The sequence below is a fragment of the Cryptotermes secundus genome, unplaced genomic scaffold (assembly GCF_002891405.2).
Source record: "Cryptotermes secundus unplaced genomic scaffold, Csec_1.0 scaffold284, whole genome shotgun sequence".
Classification (NCBI taxonomy): domain Eukaryota; kingdom Metazoa; phylum Arthropoda; class Insecta; order Blattodea; family Kalotermitidae; genus Cryptotermes; species Cryptotermes secundus.
The window spans coordinates 738225-758226 of record NW_019719361.1 but is presented as its reverse complement, the minus strand read 5'-3'; the positions used below and the strand labels follow the sequence as shown (position 1 = coordinate 758226).

Sequence of the window (20002 nt, the reverse complement as noted above, 5' to 3'; positions counted from 1 at the left end):
GACCTTATAAAGTCGTCATCATGTAGATCATATACGTAGTTACCGTACAGTATAGTTGTTAGTTTCTTTCCTTTAAAGTGTTGTTAAAACTTGGCCACAACTAGGTTAGAGTTATTTCCCGAATTTGTTTAAAATCAATTAAAAATCTTTTATTCTTTAATTGCTTTTTTTTATCCCTAGTATTTCCGGCCTGGAAACCGTGATTAACGGCTGTGTGAATCCGTTGCGCTGACCACGCGACACCCTCTATCCGCTAAATTTGGCACTAACTTCGTCGACAAGCGACGGTCGCTCGGTCGGTATAGTTCGCTTGTGGACTAAGATCTCTGAATTTAGTTTTTTAGTACTTCTTTACTTCCTGGACCGTAGTGTGAATTGCGTTTGTGGATGAGGAACCTTGTTTTGACGTTGAGCAGTACAAGGAATATTCCTCGGGTGGTAAAAGGAAGCCGGAGCGTAAGGCTGACAACCTCACCGCTATCTACGAGCCGATTGTCTATAAAATGTGGGAGCCTCGGCGTATCGGAACCCTGTGGGCCTCCACGGCCTGTTACAAGGATAGCTTTAGTTTTTATAACTTTTTACTTTTCATATCGAACATTTTGATGTATCTTCACATGGGCCCAGCTTCGTGACCGCCAGGAACGCTTTCCGGACGCGGCCATCATGACACTCAATAACAGGAGCTCAACTAGTAAAGAAGATACTGGAAGGCTTCCCCTTTGATCCAGGCCTGCTTACACCCTTCTTTTCAACTCCATCCCCTACGCACAGATTTTTCTATACAATTTCTTGATGTAATATGAGATAGAATCTTGCTGGTGAGTTTTTATGCCACGGTTAAACCTACCACTGCTGCAGGTTATTATGAATAGAGAGACGTGGGCATAAGAGATCAGAGCGGCAGGGTGATATGGAAAGTACTCTACTGCCTGAAGGGCGGTATGTGATGTAATGTTCTGCATTTTGGCGGCGAAAATTAAATGCAGTTAATTTTGAGTTTCAGAAAGAAGAAGGTAAGAAAAGTGTTAAAATATTCTTATGAAGAATGGAATTCATGAGCAAAGAGAAATAAATAAATAAGTTAGTCTATAAAAAGAAAAGGAATGAAGGAAGAAGAGAGAAATAAGAAAGAAATGGGGGAAAGTTAGAAGAACAGAATGAGAGAACAACCTGAAGCATAAAGAAGGAGAAAAGGAAACATTGGAAGACGGGAAAATGAAAATATAAAAAAATTAATTATACAAATTTATTTGAAGTTTGTTGAATGTTCTTATGTTTCAAATGAAAGTTGCTGTCTTATTAAGACGAGCTGATAACAGTTTTAACACGGTCACTTTTATGAAGAGCTCTAAATCATGGGTCATGCATTCGAATCCCACTCGGCCATCGATGTAGCGTAGTTACACGAATGCGCGAGCTTTATCATAATTTTTATTGTATATTTTCCTGTTATCTCCCTTCGATATAGCTGTACTGAATCTGACATTAGTTGTCCAGTGACTGAGTTTAGCTTTTTTTCTGAAGGACTCAACAGAGTATGTGAATCCCTGCTCACCCGAGCATGGAAACAGATGCAGTTTCCAAAAACCAGCTTTTCTGAGAAGCAGTGGGTCTGGAACGGTGTCCACTCAGCTTCGTGAGGATAATTGAGGAGCTGTTTCAAGGAAATAGCGGCTTCGGTCTAGAAAACTGAAATTAACAGCCATGGGGATCCGTTTCGCTGACCAACCGACACCCTCTATCCTCAAAAGTTGGCACTAGCTTCGCCGACAAGCGGCAGTCGTTCGGTCGGTATAGTTCGCTTGTGGACTACAGGTCACGGAGTTATTTTCTTGTAATGAGTTGCATTTGCATTCGGCAAGCGAACATCTCTGGAATGTTACCAACTGTCATGACTAAAACACTTCATATTTTCCTCGGTCTCTTCAGGGGAATTCTGGGATAAACTGAAGTTGTCTAATACCTACTTCATCTTGCCCCTGGATTGTAATACTCATCAATAGCGAACATGTCTTCATTTCATCTGACGCTTTGCAGTTTAATCGAATATCGGGCTGTATTTATTTTTATTTTTATTTATTTTAAGTGTATTAATTTCTGATTTATGCTCTGGATGTTCCGGTTTCGAATCTCGCCTCAGTGATTGGCCAATTTCCACAGTTTTAATGGCGATTTCTGGGTTTTATTACGGAAAAGTTTTGGAAACTAATTTGGTTGAGACCGCTTACGTTCACAATACTTCTAAACTCATGTTTTTATATATATTTAAGGCTATGTAATCATTTCAGGGGGCCGGTCACTCTAGCTCAGCGGTCTAAGTTGTGAACTGTCTTCGCTCGGAAGCCGGGATCGTGGGTTCGAATCCCTCACAAGGCATAGATGCTTGGTGTGTGTATGCTTTTAATCTGTGTTTGTGTTGTCCTGTGCTTAGGTAGAGGCCTTACGACGAGCTGATCACCCGTTCAAGTAGTCCTACCGTCTGTAAAAACGATCAGGAACTTAGAAATCAACATTATGCTACAAAGTGGGAGCAAGAGGTAGAGAAGATCATTTCAGGGGGCACGTGTTAGCGTAATTGGTTGAGACACTATGGTACAAGCCGCAGATAGCTTCTTCGAGTCCCGATGGGGTCACTGGATATTTCAATTGACCTAATCTTTCCAGCCGCACTATGGCCTTGGTGTCAACTCAGCCTCTAACAGAAATGAGTACCAGGAATGTTCCTGTTGCGTAAAGGGCGGCCGACGCGTAAGGCTGACAACCTTATCGCCATCTGCATTCCGATTGTCTAAAAAATGTAGGAGCCTCAATGTCTCACACCCTTATGAGCCTTCGCGGCCTGTTATGGAGATAGCGTTATCTTTACCCTTTTAATAACTTCAGTCGATAATATGTCGTTTAATAGGCCTGGTAGCAATTAATCTGCATCCAGATAACTTCAGATACAGTGAAATAAGGGCGTTACAGTTTCCTTCTTCACAAATGGAACCTTATTAAGGCCGAGGACCGCAATATCAGGAGTGGAGATATTTACGATCGAAGAAAATATGAAAATGAGAGAACGACGAGGGTTGAAGGAGAGGCAAAGCAAAGAGAATGATGCAGGAAGTAGGGGGTGGCTCTGTTTCACCCCCAGTATACACGGTTATAATAAGGCATCAAGCACGACATGTGTCCCCGGTACACATAATCTTGATTTATAGCAAATCAATATCTTGAATGAACACCCCTTCGTCTCGCAGACTCCCCACCTGCCCCTCCCCCATGGTTTGATCTTGCGACTGACAAGGTACAGGAAACCGCAATCCCGGAGCTAATTATGAAGCAGATATAGGCTACTCTCGACAAGACGCCAGTACAGTGTAGCTCTGTCACTAGGACACTTCTGGTGCTAACAGGGCTGAAAACCTTAAAATTATTTATTGTTTAGAGTGGTCATGTGAAGTACGGACTGCTGTAAATCTGAGGGGAGGGGGTCGCAAATCGCAAAGTGTTCCCAAAGTTGTCACAGTCTGCATTGGCGACTTTTTATTTACACCTGCAAATCAGGATAAATTGAATTGCGGTCTGAAACACATAGAAACATCGTGGAAGATTATAAATGTAACATTGCCCGAAAGAATGAGACGCAAGCCGCCATATTGCTTCACATTCGGGGGATATCAGTTAAACGAGTGTTTAAAAAAAGAAATTCAGAGGAAATTTGTTGTTTATTTAGCGGCGCTGTCAGAAGCTCGACCGCCTCTTTGGTCTAGTGGTCAGAGTTCCTGGCTACAGATCCAGAGATCTGGGTTCGATTCCCGGCGCTTCCAGATTTTCTGAAAAATAGTGGGTCTAGAACGGGGTCCACTCAGCCTCGTGAGTATAATTAAGGAGCTATTTCAAGGAAATAGCGGCTCCGGTCTAGAAAACCGAAATTAATGACCGTGGGGATCCGTTGCGCTGACTATATGACACCATCTACCCGCTAAAGTTGGCACTAACTGCGCCGACAAGCGGCGGTAACTCGGTCGGTATAGTAGGCTTGCGGACTACAGACCACGAATTTTTTTTTTGTCAGTAGCTCAGAACACGTAGCGTCGCGTGACAGGAAAATTAACGAATGATGAATTGGAAGGGCTAAAGAAGGAAACGGCCGTAATATATTTCCTGGAATTCGCTTGGAGAGACTGAAGAGGACCACGAAAATTCTCGTGTGATAGTCGACATCCTGCCGAGGTTCAGCATACAGGACAGAATCTATTCTGCTTTGGGAAACTTTCTTAATGAAGTGCCCACACAAGCGTCAGAACAAGATCGATGAGCAAATGGGGAATGAAGGTACCATTACTGGTACTATTAAAGCTAAAATTTTCCATATAAGAGGCCGTGGAGGCCCATAGGGTTGTGAGACGTCGAGGCTGCCACATGTTCTCTAGACATTCGGTTCACAGATGGCGGTGAGGTTGCCAGCCTTACGCACCGGCCGGTCCAGGAAGATTCCTGGTACTCATTTCTGTTACAGGCTGAGTCGACCTCAGAGCCATATTGAGGCTGGAAATATTAGATGATCTGAAAAATCCGGTGGCCTCATCGCGACTTGAACCCGCGACTTTTCGGCTTGTAGCATAGTGCCTCAACGAACTACGCTACCGTGTACTCCCACTGTTCCTGTTAAGATAGTGATCTGAAGCAAGATACGTACATTGAAATGAATAGAAGTTTCGATGGAGACAAAGAAAAAACACAGAATTTTGTGGGGAAACCTCTTAGCAGACGAAAGTATTGGTTTAAAGGAAAATGAGTTGAAAGGTACGTAGGTAACAGGTTTAGACAGACTATTTAGGGAACACCGTGAGAATATTTTGAAAAGTGAAAAATTGCCTGAATATGGCCGATTAGGGCCGAATCATGTAGCAATTGATATTGATTTTAATATTATTTTAAATTAAGGAGAAATGATGGACATTTAAGTTACATTAAAGACACGAGAGTGAGGGAATGATACATCGCGAGGTTTACTCACTCATTTACACTCAGGGAAATAGAGACGGACTTCAGATATTGTTCTCCTTTGTACTCAGTATCGTCACGTGACTAATGATAATGGATTCTGGCTTCGACGATTCTGTTAATTGGCACGTCTTTGCAATTACAGTTGATTATGACAGCTCACACATTGAACTCCTCCTGAAAGATATCTGTCTGACGAATCTCTCACTAATCTCGGGCTGATCTGAACTTCTTGAAGTCAAAGTGGAAGCCACATTGCAGTTGACTCTCAGTTCGTCAGTAAATCTTGATGTCGAGCCCAATCCGGGGCTCACGACCAGATATTTATTAGTGTTTTACATTTACGGTTTTGTTTTTTTGTGGGGCGCCCTCTCTGACGAGAGGACGGGTCTGTCTCTTGTATCTGGTGCTTGACTTTGCCAGCGCAGTCATTCTCGTGTCGAGTCCCTTGGGACTCGCGCCATATTTTACTGTCTCAGATTTGAGACTTCCCTTTTCGTCGCCTCCCACGACTCGCAGGATCAAGGTGAAGGTATTCGACCCCTCCTCCATACTGGTTTGACTTCATTCTTAAGTTAAAGTCACATTGCGGCTGATGGTCTGTCAGTCAGTCAGTCTTTGTATCGAGTCCCTTTTTGGGCTTATGACCAGATATTTATTACTGCTTGACAGTTTCGGTCTTGTTTTTTGTGGGGCGCCCTCTCTGACGAGAGGACGGGTCTGCCTTTTGTCAGAGTCATAATCTGTAGTATTAAGTCATTTGTTGTAATGTAAAGGATACTTACATTTTACATGTATATAAAACATATACAGGGCCTCTGTCAGCCCAGGCTCATAATTTTATTCTCATATGAACGACCGCTTATATAGCCTAGCGGTGTCCTAGGAAATGTTTGTTAATCACTCGTATCCATAGACACGCCTGTTGATTCCACAGTAACGAGCTGGTTTCTATACATCAGCCACATTCCAGTATAGAGAATTTGTTAACAGGTAAATTCTTAAAAATTACAGAGAATCAGCTTTGAAGTGGGAAGCATTTGAACTCACCTTTCAGATAAAATTCTCTTAAATGAAAGTAAACTCAGGTTGAAAATCTTTCTAGACTAATGTGTGCTCTCTTGCCTCGCTGCAGTATTTCACTTCCACTACAGATTGCTATAAAAGACAAGTGCCTTCAAAACGCTGACACCTCAAAGCCCATGTCTGCAAGTTTTCCGTAAAGTGGCTTTGCGATATACTTGGGAATTACTGGCGCTGCCAACTTTCCGATCCAAATTTGATTGTAATATGCTTGCGTACGAAGATACAAAACAAATTCTTCCCATAATTTAAAGCTCTTGAAGGCAATATATAACTTGGAAAGATTGAAAATATCATCTCAACTGTGTGGCTTAACTTGCTGGCAGCTATATTACACCACCTGGTTCATTAACTTCGCGTCTATTTATGCCTCTGTTTTGTTTAATAGATTTTTGTTTTACTTACTTAATCCCTTCCTCTTTTACCTTACGGTGTTGACGTTTCTTTTTTATTTAAATCATTTTACAGACGGTAGGACTTCTTGGACGGGTGATCAGTCCGTCGCAAAGCCTCTACCCAAACACAGGACAACACAAACACATAATAAACACAGGCAGAATTATAGTTTTGTATATCCAAATTTTTATGTTTTTAGACAGCAGACGACAAGACAAAACGTTTTGGATTGAATGGTAGCAAGGATCGCCCGAATACACTCTCCACTTATATTCCTCCTTAATAATCTTCTACCTAAAATTGTTTATAATATTTGTTCATAATTCTAATGTTCTGTGTTATGTAGTTCTTAGTCTCTACTCTCTTTGTGTATTTCTCTTCATCTTTATATTTGTTTGTTCACTTCTTCTGCATTGTTTTCTTTCTTTGTCTCTCAGCTGTTGTCAGGCACTTCAGTAGGTTGACTTAGGGCCGCGTCATAGCTCAAGCAGTTAGTCGCTGGATTCCCAACGCGGCGGCTCGGGTTCGATCCCGGAGTCTGGTCAAGTTGGATTTGTGGTGGACAAAGTGGCGCTGGAGCGGGTTTTCTCCGAGTATTTCGGTTTCCCCTGCCAATCTTCATTCCACCAATTGCTCCACAATCACCCTCACCTATCATCTGGGGCTGGTACAATAGGCCAGAAGTGGCCGCACTGCAAGGGACTTAGTCCCACCCCACTAGCAAGAAAAAAATAGTTATCGTAAATACTTTCGCATTACGTATTATAATATCGTGTTTTTGCAAATGCATATGTTTTACTTTCATTCCTCTAAATTATTAAATATTATTATTATTATCTTCTAAATAGCAACTATGAGTATTATTATTATTACTGTTTTATTATCAACATTATTACCCACATATTATTCTTTTTTGGTTTTATATTTTGTGTTTGTGTCTTTCTTTCAATCTTACTTTAAATTGGCTTTTGGACTGTTGACTTAACACGCAAATAAACAAGAAATGAACGGAAATATCACCATCTTCATCTAAAGTCAGAATATGATGGCCCTATAATGTAATTTGTAGATCGTGGGTTCGAATCCCACTCAGGGCATGGATGTTTAGTTTGTGTGTGTGCGTTTATCTGTGTTTGTATACAGATAGAGGCCTTGCGACGAGCTGATCACCCGCCCAAGGGGTCCTACCGAATGAGTAAGATCTAGAAAAACCGAAGTGAACGGAGAAGTTTATGGAGGTAGGCCTAGGCCCACTGGGGCTGTAGTGCCAAAGGAAAATAATGTAATGTACCTTGAATGTACATTATATATATGTATATATATGTATATATATATATACATATATATATGTATATATACATATACATATATATATATATGTATATAACCAAAACACATGGTTTCCGGGTCTAGAAAACCAAAGTTCTCTATGATAGGCAGGGAAACAAAGAAAGAGAAAACAAGCAGATGAATGGAGGAATCTCTCCTCATGGACAACCCTACCTCTGATTGAGCAACTGTACCAGGGTCTAATTAGCACAGTTAAGCCCGAGATGCAGTAAGGACGATATGAATTATCATGACTGAAGGGAGGGTAGTGGCTACGTACTAATGTAGTTTCTCTCTCATTGAGTTAACTTGTCTGCAGTTTCAAAGCCTTCAAAGAGACCCCTTGAACTTGAGTATGTCTCTCTACTCCGTTGAGTTCCCTTCCGGTGAAGCCTATGGCACATCTCAAAGCACTCTTGTCTCTTCGGACGTCAGCTGAATACCAGCAACAGGCAGGTCCAGATGACAAGAACACAGCCGAAGGGAAAGGGTTAAGGGATGAGAGGGTGTTTACATATGCTGCAATTAAGTGCAGGCCGTGGAAGAGAGTTTATTCGAACAACACATTGGTATAAACGGACATAAACAAAGGTACGTGATTTTAGTCCTCAGGCGAACTATACCGACCGAGCGACCGCCGCTTGTCGGCGAAGTTAGTGCCAACTTCACCGGATAGAGGGTGTCGCGTGGTCAGCGCAACGGATTCCCAATGCCGTTAATTTCGGTTTTCTAAACCGGAGCCGCTGTTTACTTGAAATAGCTCTTCAGTTATCATCATGAGGCTGAGTGGACCCTGTTATAGACCCAACTTTTCTAAGGGGGGAAGAAAAAAAAAACTGGTAGCGTCGGGAATCGAACCCGGATTTCTCGATTTGTAGCCAGGAAGTGTGACCACTAGACCAGAGAGGCCATCCTAACAACGTCTCATTTGATCTGTGTATTATGGAATGAACGACATCTCATTTCCACCCGGATTCAATCAGATATGTGAAATTCGAACAGTAGCATAGTAAAAGTATAGAGCTTTAATATCGTTGACAATAAGTACGAAACCTGATAATCATGGAAGCAAGGGACAGCATTTTATTGAATCTGTAATGGGTAATTCGAGCTATCTTCTTCCTAACCCTGCTCTCTTCAATGGTATTGTATAGACTGCTTTCCCTACTCGATATATCTAGGGCTTTCGGAAATTCTCTTGTTCACGTGTTTAAGAATAGAAGTCGANTTTCTTCAACCCTGAAGATGGGGGCGATACGTTCCTCCGAAACGTCGGTTAACACCACATATACACGGCGCCAAAGCCCAGAAGACTGCTTTCTTGATACTAATCTTGTTCGAGTATAATGAGCAAACGAACAAAGGCCGCTACCAAATTTCGAATATTTTACCTTTACGGGCTATCAGGTATGCCTATCAAAATGGCCGCGCTGTCTAAGACGTGAACTCTCTTCGCTCGCTCAAACACTGGGATCGTATATTCGAATCCCACTCGAATTTTAGCTACTGTATTAGATTGAGATAGGAGCCTGGATGGCTCAGTCGGTATAGCGACTGGCTACGGGCTGGACGACCTAAGGATCGGAGTTCGAATCCCGGTGGGGGCAAGAATTTCCTCTTCTCCAAGTCTTCCAGACCGGTTCAGGGAGTCACACAACCTCCTATCGAATGGGTACCGGGGGGGTCTTCCCGGGGGTAAAGCGATCGGGGCGTGAAACTGACCATTCCTTCCAACTAGTGCCGAGTTCAAGAAAATGTGGATCTGTATATCCATTCCCCCATACGCCTTCATGACGTACTACTTTATTCGTTAAGCACAGGGAAAACTTTTTTCCTTGGCACTACAGCCCCAGAGGGCCTAGGCCTACCTCCGTGAACTTCTCCGTTCACTTCCGTTTTTCTAGATTCTACACATTCGGTAGGACTCCTTGGGCGGGTGATCAGCTCGTCGCAAGGCCTCTTCCTGTATACAAACACAGAAAAACGCACACACACAAACTAAACATCCATGCCCTGAGTGGTATTCGAACCCACGATCCCGGTTTCCAAGAAAGCGAAGACAGTACATGCCTTAGACCGCTCGGCTACCGTGACCGGCTCAGGGAGAACTTTACCTATACTTATTAGATGGAGATAAGTGCTTAGTTTCATGCTCCGGCTACTTTAACACCGAGGTACTCCTTCGGTGTCCATTAGATACAAGCCTCCGTTTAGCATGGCAGTCGCTTTTAACGTAGAGACGAATAGAAGACAAAATCTTACGAGGAATCCAAACCCTGTAATGTTGTTATGTGGCCAGTGGGCAACAGCTCCACTAATTGAGTTGTCTCTGTGCTAATCGAACCAGTCAGGTAAAGATGTACACTGCAAGGCCGACTGTTGGCAGCCTCTCTCTTTCACTTGTTTCCACTTATGTAAGGAACTTAGGTTCCTAGTGAAGTGCCTTTGATCTTAGGGGGCAAAGGTTTCAGAGGAGCACTCAACTCTACTCTCTCAACAAGCATTGCGTGTATCGGCTCCTTCAGGGGCCAAGATTCTGTAGACTTACATTATAGTTCATTTTCTCAACTCCTCCTCCTGTTTCTGTTTGTTTATACAGCTCGCTCGAACCATCCAACGTGTTTTCTTTTAAGTTCTGATTCGAATGTGATTGAAGCTTTTGGTTCATTTGAATAAGAGGTATCATTTTATGTACAACAAGCTTGTATAGCATTAGGGTGATTAAACGGAGAAGGAAGAGGTGAGTAGAATTTGTAGCATGCATGTTGTAATCACGATGTTGATTTACAATTCTGACTCAAAATCTCAAATATCTAGATCATGTGGGATACTTAGGACTAAATGAAAAACCCACTATCATACATACATACATAGCGTGTCCCAGTAGGAAAGGTCACTATTCTTGGAGGTCACAGTATCGGTAATTCTAAGAGAAATTGTGTGTATGTACATGTGTCCTGTTCCGAATGGTTTCCGAGATAGAGCTATTTCGCTGTAGAGTTCACTGTACACCGTACAGACAAGCAACACGCCATGTCCTCACACTAGTTGCACCAAGATAGAGCTATTTCACTGTACAGTACACTGTACACTGTACAGACGAGCAGCACGCCATGTCCTCACACGAGTTGCACCGAGATAGAGCTATTTCACTGTCCAGTTCACTGTACACTGTACAGACGAGCAGCACGCCATGTCCTCACAGGAGTTGCACCGAGATAGAGCTATTTCACTGCACTGTACACTGTACACCGTACAGACGAGCTACACGCCATGTCCTCACACGAGTTGGGCCGAGATAGAGCTATTTCCCTGCACAGTACACTGTACACTGTACAGACGAGCAGCACGCCATGTCCTCACACGAGTTGCACCGAGATAGAGCTATTTCACTGTCCAGTTCACTGTACACTGTACAGACGAGCAGCACGCCATGTCCTCACAGGAGTTGCACCGAGATAGAGCTATTTCACTGCACTGTACACTGTACACCGTACAGACGAGCTACACGCCATGTCCTCACACGAGTTGGGCCGAGATAGAGCTATTTCCCTGCACAGTACACTGTACACTGTACAGACGAGCAACACACCGTGTCCTCACACGAGTTGCAAAGTGCACTGATGTTTACGGTGGAATTTTCGGGAATGTATTGTACTAGGTAAACACTACCACCTTTGTCATTTGAACAATAAATACCGGTATTAGAAACAGTACGTAATATCTCTTTCTTATAAACAGTTTTGGTACTGTACAGTGACTTTGGCTTTGAGCTTAGTAGTGAGAGAGTGGCCGGCCAGCAAGGACGTGAACACGGAAGCTAGGGAAACTGCGGTGAAGACACGGCAGACTGAGAAGACAGTGCGTGCTGTAGTGAATTAGCAATAGCGCTATAGCTACTTGTAGTTACGTTATGTAAGAGTTCAATAAATCCAATTCCCAATCAAAACCCCGTCTATAGTCACTCAATCATTTGAGCACGCGATTGAATACTGTGGTGAGTTTCAGTAATATGTTTAATATTAAGCCTTTCAGAATTTAAATTATGTCGTACCATTTGACTGTATTTGTACCTTTTTTATTTGAATATTTTCTTATATCCATGAATATAACGCATGTACAGTGCGAATAATTTTTGGTTATTATATAAAATTTAGGGAAGTGCAAGTTTTTTCTGTTCTCCAACGCTTCCATATCGGCTCTGAAGCCAATGGGTACCGGGGGCTTCTTCTCCGGGGATAAAACGGCGAGAGCGTGAGTTTAACTACTCATCTTAATCTAGTGCATAGGTAAAGAATAATGGGGCTATACCTCCACTCTCCCATATATATTTTCACAAAATAGTGCTTAACTGATTAAGTACAGAGGCAAAACTAACAAAAAACAAACTCCGTAGCCTGTAGTCCGCAAGCGAACTATACCGACCGAGCGACCGTAGCTTGTCGGCGAAGTTAGTGCCAACTTTAGCGGATAGAGGGTGTGGCGTGGTCAGCACAACTGTTACTTCTCAGGAAATCTGATGGCACCGGGAATCGAACCCCGGATCTCTGACCACTAGACCACAGAAGCGGTCAATTTTTACTTTTTATTGTATATCTTCGAAGTACAAAAACTTTCCTTGTTGTCCGACCCGATGTTACTTCGAAAGAATTATTTATCTGACTATGCTACACTGATGAAAGTAAAACCCACTTCTTGTAACTCGGCCTTTTGTAGATCGAAGTGTTGAATAGGGAATAAATATGTATTCGGAGGCGAACAACTAAGAAGAGATGGGTTCTGAAGCCAATCCCTCCCCCTTTCCCCTCCACCATCCACATAACGCCGATCACAGAGTAGAAGATTGATCGGCCGTACATTTCACTCACCCCCCCCCACCTTCCCGCTTCCACCAACACGGTCGTAAATATAAATTCCTCCTACTCTATTCCAAGACATTTCTCCCGTTCCTTCTTATGCTATCGGAAATTCTCTTGCTTATGTACATGTATTTCGTTTTTCTTTTTGCATCGGTATAAGTTGTTGTCTGTCTTACTTATTTGTGAATTGAATGTACAGTGACACCGTTTCGCCCTTGTCACCTCTAGGACCTGCGTCATATGAGCCATTGTTAATAGACTTTCACTCATTTCTCGTCTGCCAGAGAACATGAAGGTTTAAGCTTCTGAACTTCACGCGAAAAGAAATTGGGTATTTTAAGGAGAATGAGAACTGTGGAGTAGGTTCTGTAAATATAAAATTGAAGGTAAATTAAGGCGCTGTGACACCTGTAGAAGAGATATTTTCTTTTTGAAAACAACGAAAATACGAATTCTGATATATTTTTTTAAAATTGTAACCTTGGTAATATCAGGATGATCGAATAAAGGATGTTATTGGTGGAAATTTGTTCTAAAACGGAAGGAACAAGTAAAATTATGGGATAGGACAGGCATGGAAAAGCATTGACTTTCCTGATATTATTCAGTCCCTGCAAGTATATATCGTGCTGTATATTAAATGAGGCAAAAAACACTGCCTTACTGCGCTGCTCGTCTGGAACAACGTCAACAAGAATTTTATCTTCCCAAACCGTGACTTGTAGAGGGAACTGAACATTTCTAAGTTGCTGAGGTCATATTCTTGGCGGAATTTCTCAACAGAAATTAAAAAAAAAATGTTAAACCCTTAATACTAGCGATTAGGAGCTTACATATGCGATATATTCACAAGAACGTGTCATATATGAGTCGAAAAATATAAAGAAAACATTCTTCTATATTTTATACGTAAACGAGATAAAATGCTGTAATTCTTATCTGTAGTGCTTCATGTTGAGTAAGACCCAGGTTCGAACCCTGGAGCGGATCCGGCTGTTATGGCTGATTTTTTCCACCCCCTTCTCAGCAAATTGTGGGATCTATGTATCTATGGCTCTACAGCCCTTCTTGACCTTGGCCTCTTTATCGATTTCATAATCAATACACGTTAGGACTCCTTAGACAGGGGATCAGCCCGTCCCAACGCCACTACTTGCACACAAAACAACAAAAACAACTAAATACGCACATACATATATGCTTCGAGTGGGATTCGAACCCACGATCACAGTATTCGAGAGGATGAAGGCGGTTCATACCACTGTGATCGGCCATATTTTGGTGTACTTCCTTAAAATAATTCGTAGAAACTTCCTTCTGCCTATTCTACAGCCCTCACATTGTTCAATGCTATGTAACCACTGAAGGTGAAAAGCGCCTATGTACTTGTATAAAGAAGCGATCAGTACAGTAAGAACTTAAGCCTACTAAGAACTGGAACGCTTCTGCAAGAATCAAGTAACCAATCACATTAGTTGTTTCTTAATTCACAATTACTGGAATAGATCTTCTAGTACTTCACTAAGAAGAACGTTATCAAACATATCGAATGAAGTAATATTTTTAAAGCTAATCGATTCGGCCCTTGGACCTGATCCCACTCAAAACCCATTTCCACATTGTAATATTTTTCTTCATTTGCTTGTCTGTCTACCGAGTGACATCATTCCATAACTTTCTTTATTAAAATTTTGTAAAAGAGACAACTAGGAAAACCAAGACATAGGTGGGTGAGTAAATAAGATGGATCTTATAGAAACAGGATGGGATGGTATGGATTGGATTCATGTGTCTCAGGATAGGGACCAGTGGAGGGCTTTTATGAACACAGTAATGAACCTTCGGGTTCCATAAAATGCTGGGAAATTCTTGAGTAGCTGCAGAATTGGTGGATCCTCAAGAAGGGCTCAGCTCCGTAACGTTTCATTTTTGTGTATTAACATATTCCCTTATCACAATATTAATTACTTCATCACCAACAACGAATTATCTTTCCTCTTACAGCGATTAAGAATATTTGGCCTCTATTTTTTCAGAATTAATTTTGAAATATTGAATAGTTTACATGCAAGCCTTTATACGTTTTCTTGGACACAATATCGGTCGATTTTACGCTTGGAATTTTCATGAAACTTCTTCTTTAAATGATCGCTTGCTAATCAGTATTTCCTAGCCTGTGACAGCGTTGTATTAATGAGGAATTCGTCAAACAAAAATATCATTGTCTTCATTCAGGCTAACCCAGAAATTTTACCGAATTTGAAGTCCGTTCTTGTTCGACGGTGGATTTAAATTTTACATGGTCTTTGGTATCCAGGAAGCAGATGGCATGTATTATTGAGTGGGAGGAGGCACGGAAATATCTGACACCAATACCCGGCCAGTTTATTCCGTTTCAGGTCGCCACTGACCACCAGGTTGCTCCACGGTCGCTGTTAAATTTTCAGGTGAATCTTTCAGGGTCAAGTCACAGCTTCGTGTCTCAGATGATTCTGGTCGGCCTCCAAGAGGAAACGAAGGAATGAGGGACACTGTTCTTTTAACGACGTTATATCTATTGTAGAGGTTATGCAGTATCGTGTAAGTTGGGAAGGTTAATATGAATGGAAATTTAAGGAGTTACAAGGATTTCTTGTGGCTGAGTTGCAAATTTAAACAGATGAACGCCAGACAAATTCTTAGGTTATTTAATCATATCACTTCGACTTCGGAAATTATGACCGTCTACATGTTTGTAAAAATGGCTACTTATTAAATACAGAATTATATTGGAAATTGTCCATTAATTCACCAAAATTTAAAATTATTCTTCATTTCAGAAGGGCACACTGTAGCGTAGTTAGTTGAAGCGCTGTGCTACAAACCGGACCGTCGCGGCATTAAGTCCCGATAAAGTGGAGTTTTTCAATTGACCAAATCCTTCCAGCCGCACTATGGCCCTAGGGTAGACTCAGCCCCTAATAGAAATGAGTACCAGGAATATTCTTGGTGGTAAAGGGCTGCCGGCGCGTAAGGCTGACAACCTCACAACCCTATGGTCCTTCACGGCGTTTTACAGGGATAGTTTTTCTTTTTTACCTTCATTTCAGAACCTGTGTATGCTTCCTTCATCAGGTATACAGATCGGAAGGGGCCTGTTCAGTGGTCGAGAATAGGTATGCCTAAGAGGTCAACAGAATATGTCTGTTTATATTCGTATAACCTGTCTGGCATGGGTGGTTCTACCAGGAGCTTACGCTCCCGCCAGCATAGCTGTGCAGGTCAGTGGGACACGCAGACCCTGTCTCCAATACAAGGCGTTAGTCCTTTAGAAAGGGTGGTGTTTTCTTTTGCATTCAGTTATTACGGAATTACAATGCAATACGTTTGTATCTCTTTGCAGTTACAGTGTTCAGCTCTTGAGCGTCTAAAAGGAGTTCTAAAATATGTAAAAAAAACCTGCGTGGCTTGAGTCCGCAAGCGAACTATACCGACCGAGCGACCGCCGCTTCTCGGTCAACTTAATGACAACTTTAGCGGATACAGGGTGTCGCGTGGTCAGCGCAACGAATCTCACGGCCATTAATTTCGGTTTTCTAAACCGGTCCTTAAAATAGCTCCTCAATTATCCTCACGAGGCTGAGTGGACCCCGTTCCAGACCCACTACTTCTCAGAAAATCTGGCAGCGCCGGGATCTATAACCTCTGGATCTGTAACCAGGAACTCTGACCACTAGACCACAGAGGCGGTACTTTTGAGATACTATACTTCTCAAATTTAAATTTGCCCAATCAGGCTCGATACCACTTGAATTACTCTCACATTACTGTATCACATTGCTCCCTGGCATCAGTACAGAGTTCGAAACATTTAACAAACAGAAGATTTTCCAGATGTTCTTGTCAAGTTTAACTTACATGGCTTAATGATATTCAATGGGCACCCATACTAGTGACGTCATTAGTGATTCATTACGCCGCGCGACGCGGCACCGTCATAATAATGAAGATGAAGAAGTGTCGGTCTGCCGGCGTCCTCCCTCTTATCCTGATTGCTTCAGGGAATCTAATTGAAGAGGCGGAGGCCAACAGTTTGGTACTCGTTAAAATTCAGAACGCAGCTTCGGCTGGATATGTGTGTGTGGGGGGTGGTGCTAGAGGACTCCAGGGGTTTCGGTCGAATGCAGAACTCTATAACCCAGCCTGTCTCTTTCTGTTCCCCCACCCCCTGATCATCGAATGCAATGGCTCGCCAGTCGGAGATGTTTGAACGCAAGAGGGACGTCAATGTTTTATATATTGCTAGTGGGTTGGGACTAAGTCCCTTGTACTGCGGCCACTTCTGGCCTATTATACCAGCCCCAGATGATAGGTGAGGGTGATTGTCGAGCAATTGGTGGAATGAAGATTGTCAGTGGAAACCGAAGTACTAGGAGAAAACCTGCCTCAGCGCCACTTTGTCCACAATAAATCCCACTTGACAAGACCCAGGATCGAACCCGGGCCGCCGCGATGGGAAGGCAGCAACTAACCGCTTGAGCTATGGCACGGCCGGGACGTCAATAAGTCAAGGGAAGAAAATTTCCATATTTTAGTTCCAATATTTACACATACATACATAAGCTACGTATATATATACATATAGGGCAAACATCGTTTTAAGAAATAAATAATTTGTAAAATTCGTGTAACATTAATTAATCCAATCACTATGAGATTGCTGATATAACCATAAGCATTGGAAAGCTGCATATGCATGGCAAATTGAACAAAAACCCAAGGGAAAGGTAAACTTTGATGGTATTGTTAAATTTGAAATGTATTTTAGAGACATAATGTGCACGCCCGCCTCTGTTGTCTAGTAGTCACAGTTGTCAGTCAATTTGTAGAACAGTACCACAACGTTGTGAGATGTGCAGTGAATTCATTTAGAACAGTATAGTATGCCTACTGTTGTACTGATATTAATTTATGTATATAATTGTAATTGTAATTTTATTTGCATTCTATTCATTGTGTGTAGTGTGTCCTTTATTGTTTGTGTAGTTTTGTGTACTGTGTTTTGTTTGAGTGTGGTGTGTTATTTTGTGTGATGTGTGTTATTTGTGTGCTGTATCTCATTAAAGTAGTACNGGTTTATGTTTTGTCTGATATAAAACTGCTGCATTTTGTTGAGTCTTTTATCCGGAGATAAGGCCAAGTTCTGTCAGTTGGAAAGATCTGAATCTCATGATTGAGACAGAGTTCAGTACCAGAAAATTTGTTTTAAATAAAAGAAAACAAGAACTTGTATAATGTTAGGGTCACGCGATAGCGTAGTTGGTTAAGGCACTATGCTACAAGCCGGAAGGTCACGGATGGAATTTCGATGAGGTGGATTTTCTTCAATTGACCTAATCCTTCCAGCCGCACTATGTCCCTGGGGTCGACCCAGCCTCTAACAGAAATGAGTACCAGGAATATTCCTGGGAAGGGGGGAGGGGGGTGTAAAGATCGGTGAGCGAGTAAGACTGACAACTTGACAGCCATCTGTGAGCCGATTGTCTAGAAAATGTGGGAGCCTCGACGTCTCATAACCCTATTGGCCTCCACGACCTGTTACAGGGATAGCTTTACCTTTTTTTTTTACTTTACTTAGATAATTTTCAAAACGCCGGTAATAGTATTAACATAACATTATCACGAATTTTGAAATGTGTTCAGTGAGGACTTTTTGGATCGTATCACGAAACTTCAGATTGCTTTAAAATTAATGCAAATTAAAGCGGCAGACAGAATTTAAAAATATACGAAAATCTTTTCAGTAAAAAGATCAAGGGACGCTCTGCTTTTCTTCTGAGTCTTGTTTGACGTGAATGATTGATGGTACCCGAAGTCTTTGGTCTTGTCAAACCCAAGCTAAAGTATTTCGCGGTTATGCAAGATCCTGTTACTCTCCACATTATCACAGACCGTCTGAAGGCAGACAAAATATGGAAGCAGACCGCCTCTCCAGTAAGCTCCTGGAGCTGAAGTGAAGCGACTACCAATCACAAGGCGCCGCGTCTCTCCTTGAAACATTTCAGATCCTTGTCAACGTATCAACATCCTATTCTTTCCGGCTCATTCGAATTTATATGACTTCTGCAGTTGAAGTACGTTCGATACATAAACCAAGAACCAGAAAGCCTATTATTGTCTGGTAATACAGTGAGATTGTGATGGGTTTGACATGTAGCTGAAAGTATTTATATTGTTACGATTTGGGGATGCGACAATAGCTCGGTATGGATGGGTGAATGGATTTATTCACCGCTTATACATACACCACTCATAATTACAAGTAATTACAGTGCTATCGCTAATCTTCACAGCACCAGTTGAGTCTTCTTATACTTGAGAAAGCATATTAACATTAATTGTGAGTATAATCAGACGTATAACTTACCTCGCCTGGAAACGCGTAACCGTGAATTTTGTGCTCTGACCCACGGTGATTCTCCGTTCCGTAGTGTATATATATCTCTTCGAACTGGTAGCGATAGGTTAGTGGGCCTCCTGAAATGTTGACGTGATGTTTGGTGTCCTTGTCCACTCTGAATACAAGGGTCTGTCCCGTATTGTGCAGTGTCCCGCTCACCTAAAACAAGAGCACCATCCTCTGTTATTGAGAGTCCCAACACAAACAAAACAAACTCCGTGGCCTGTACTCCGCAAGCGAACTATACCGACCGAGCGACCGCAGCTTGCCGGCGAAGTTAGTGCCAACTTTAGTGTATAGAGTGTGTCGCGTGGTCAGCGCAACGGATCCCCAAGGCCGTAAATCTCGGTTTTCTAGACCGGAGCCGCTATTTCCTTAAAATATCTCCTCAGTTATCATCACGAGGCTGAGTGGATCCCGTTCCAGACCCACTACTTCTCAGAAAATCTGGTGGCGTCGGGAATCGAACTAATGATCTCTGGGTCTGTAGCCAGGAACTCTGACTACTAGACCACAGAGGCGGTCGGTCCCAACACAAAGGGACGTAAATATATCTTAATGCGTTCTTAGTATGAAATGTATGAAGTGTATGCCTTATGTGGATGTTGTGTATGTGATGTTTCGTTATCCTAACCCATGAATGAAATTAGGTTACCTCTTGGAAAATGATATTTTGAAGACCGAAACATAGGTAGGCTGATCGATTTATATGTGATTTAATGACACCGTGTAAATTCTTTAGATTATTTTGGGCCGAATGTTGTGAAAGCATAATTCAGAGGCTTGAGAGGAAGTTGTCGTATGACTTCATAATTCGAATTTTAATGCAGTGGTTTAGTAGGCTGGGTAAACCCATAAAAGTCATAGGATAGTCAGTTCCACGAACGAGACCCGAAACTAT

At 42.2% G+C, this 20002-nt stretch overlaps 1 protein-coding gene across 2 annotated transcripts in view; it reads right to left on the bottom strand.

Moving 5' to 3' along the window:
- Nucleotides 1–20002, bottom strand: part of LOC111864640 (carbonic anhydrase-related protein 10) — a 346880-nt gene that overhangs the window by 114106 nt on the left and 212772 nt on the right. The window contains exon 4 of one of the 2 annotated variants that reach the window (XM_023852029.2): nucleotides 19069–19260. The exons of the other annotated variant lie outside the window; for it this stretch is intronic. Coding sequence (XP_023707797.1) covers nucleotides 19069–19260 — 192 coding nt within the window. The remainder of the gene's footprint in view (nucleotides 1–19068; nucleotides 19261–20002) is intronic. 2 annotated transcript variants of the gene reach the window in all.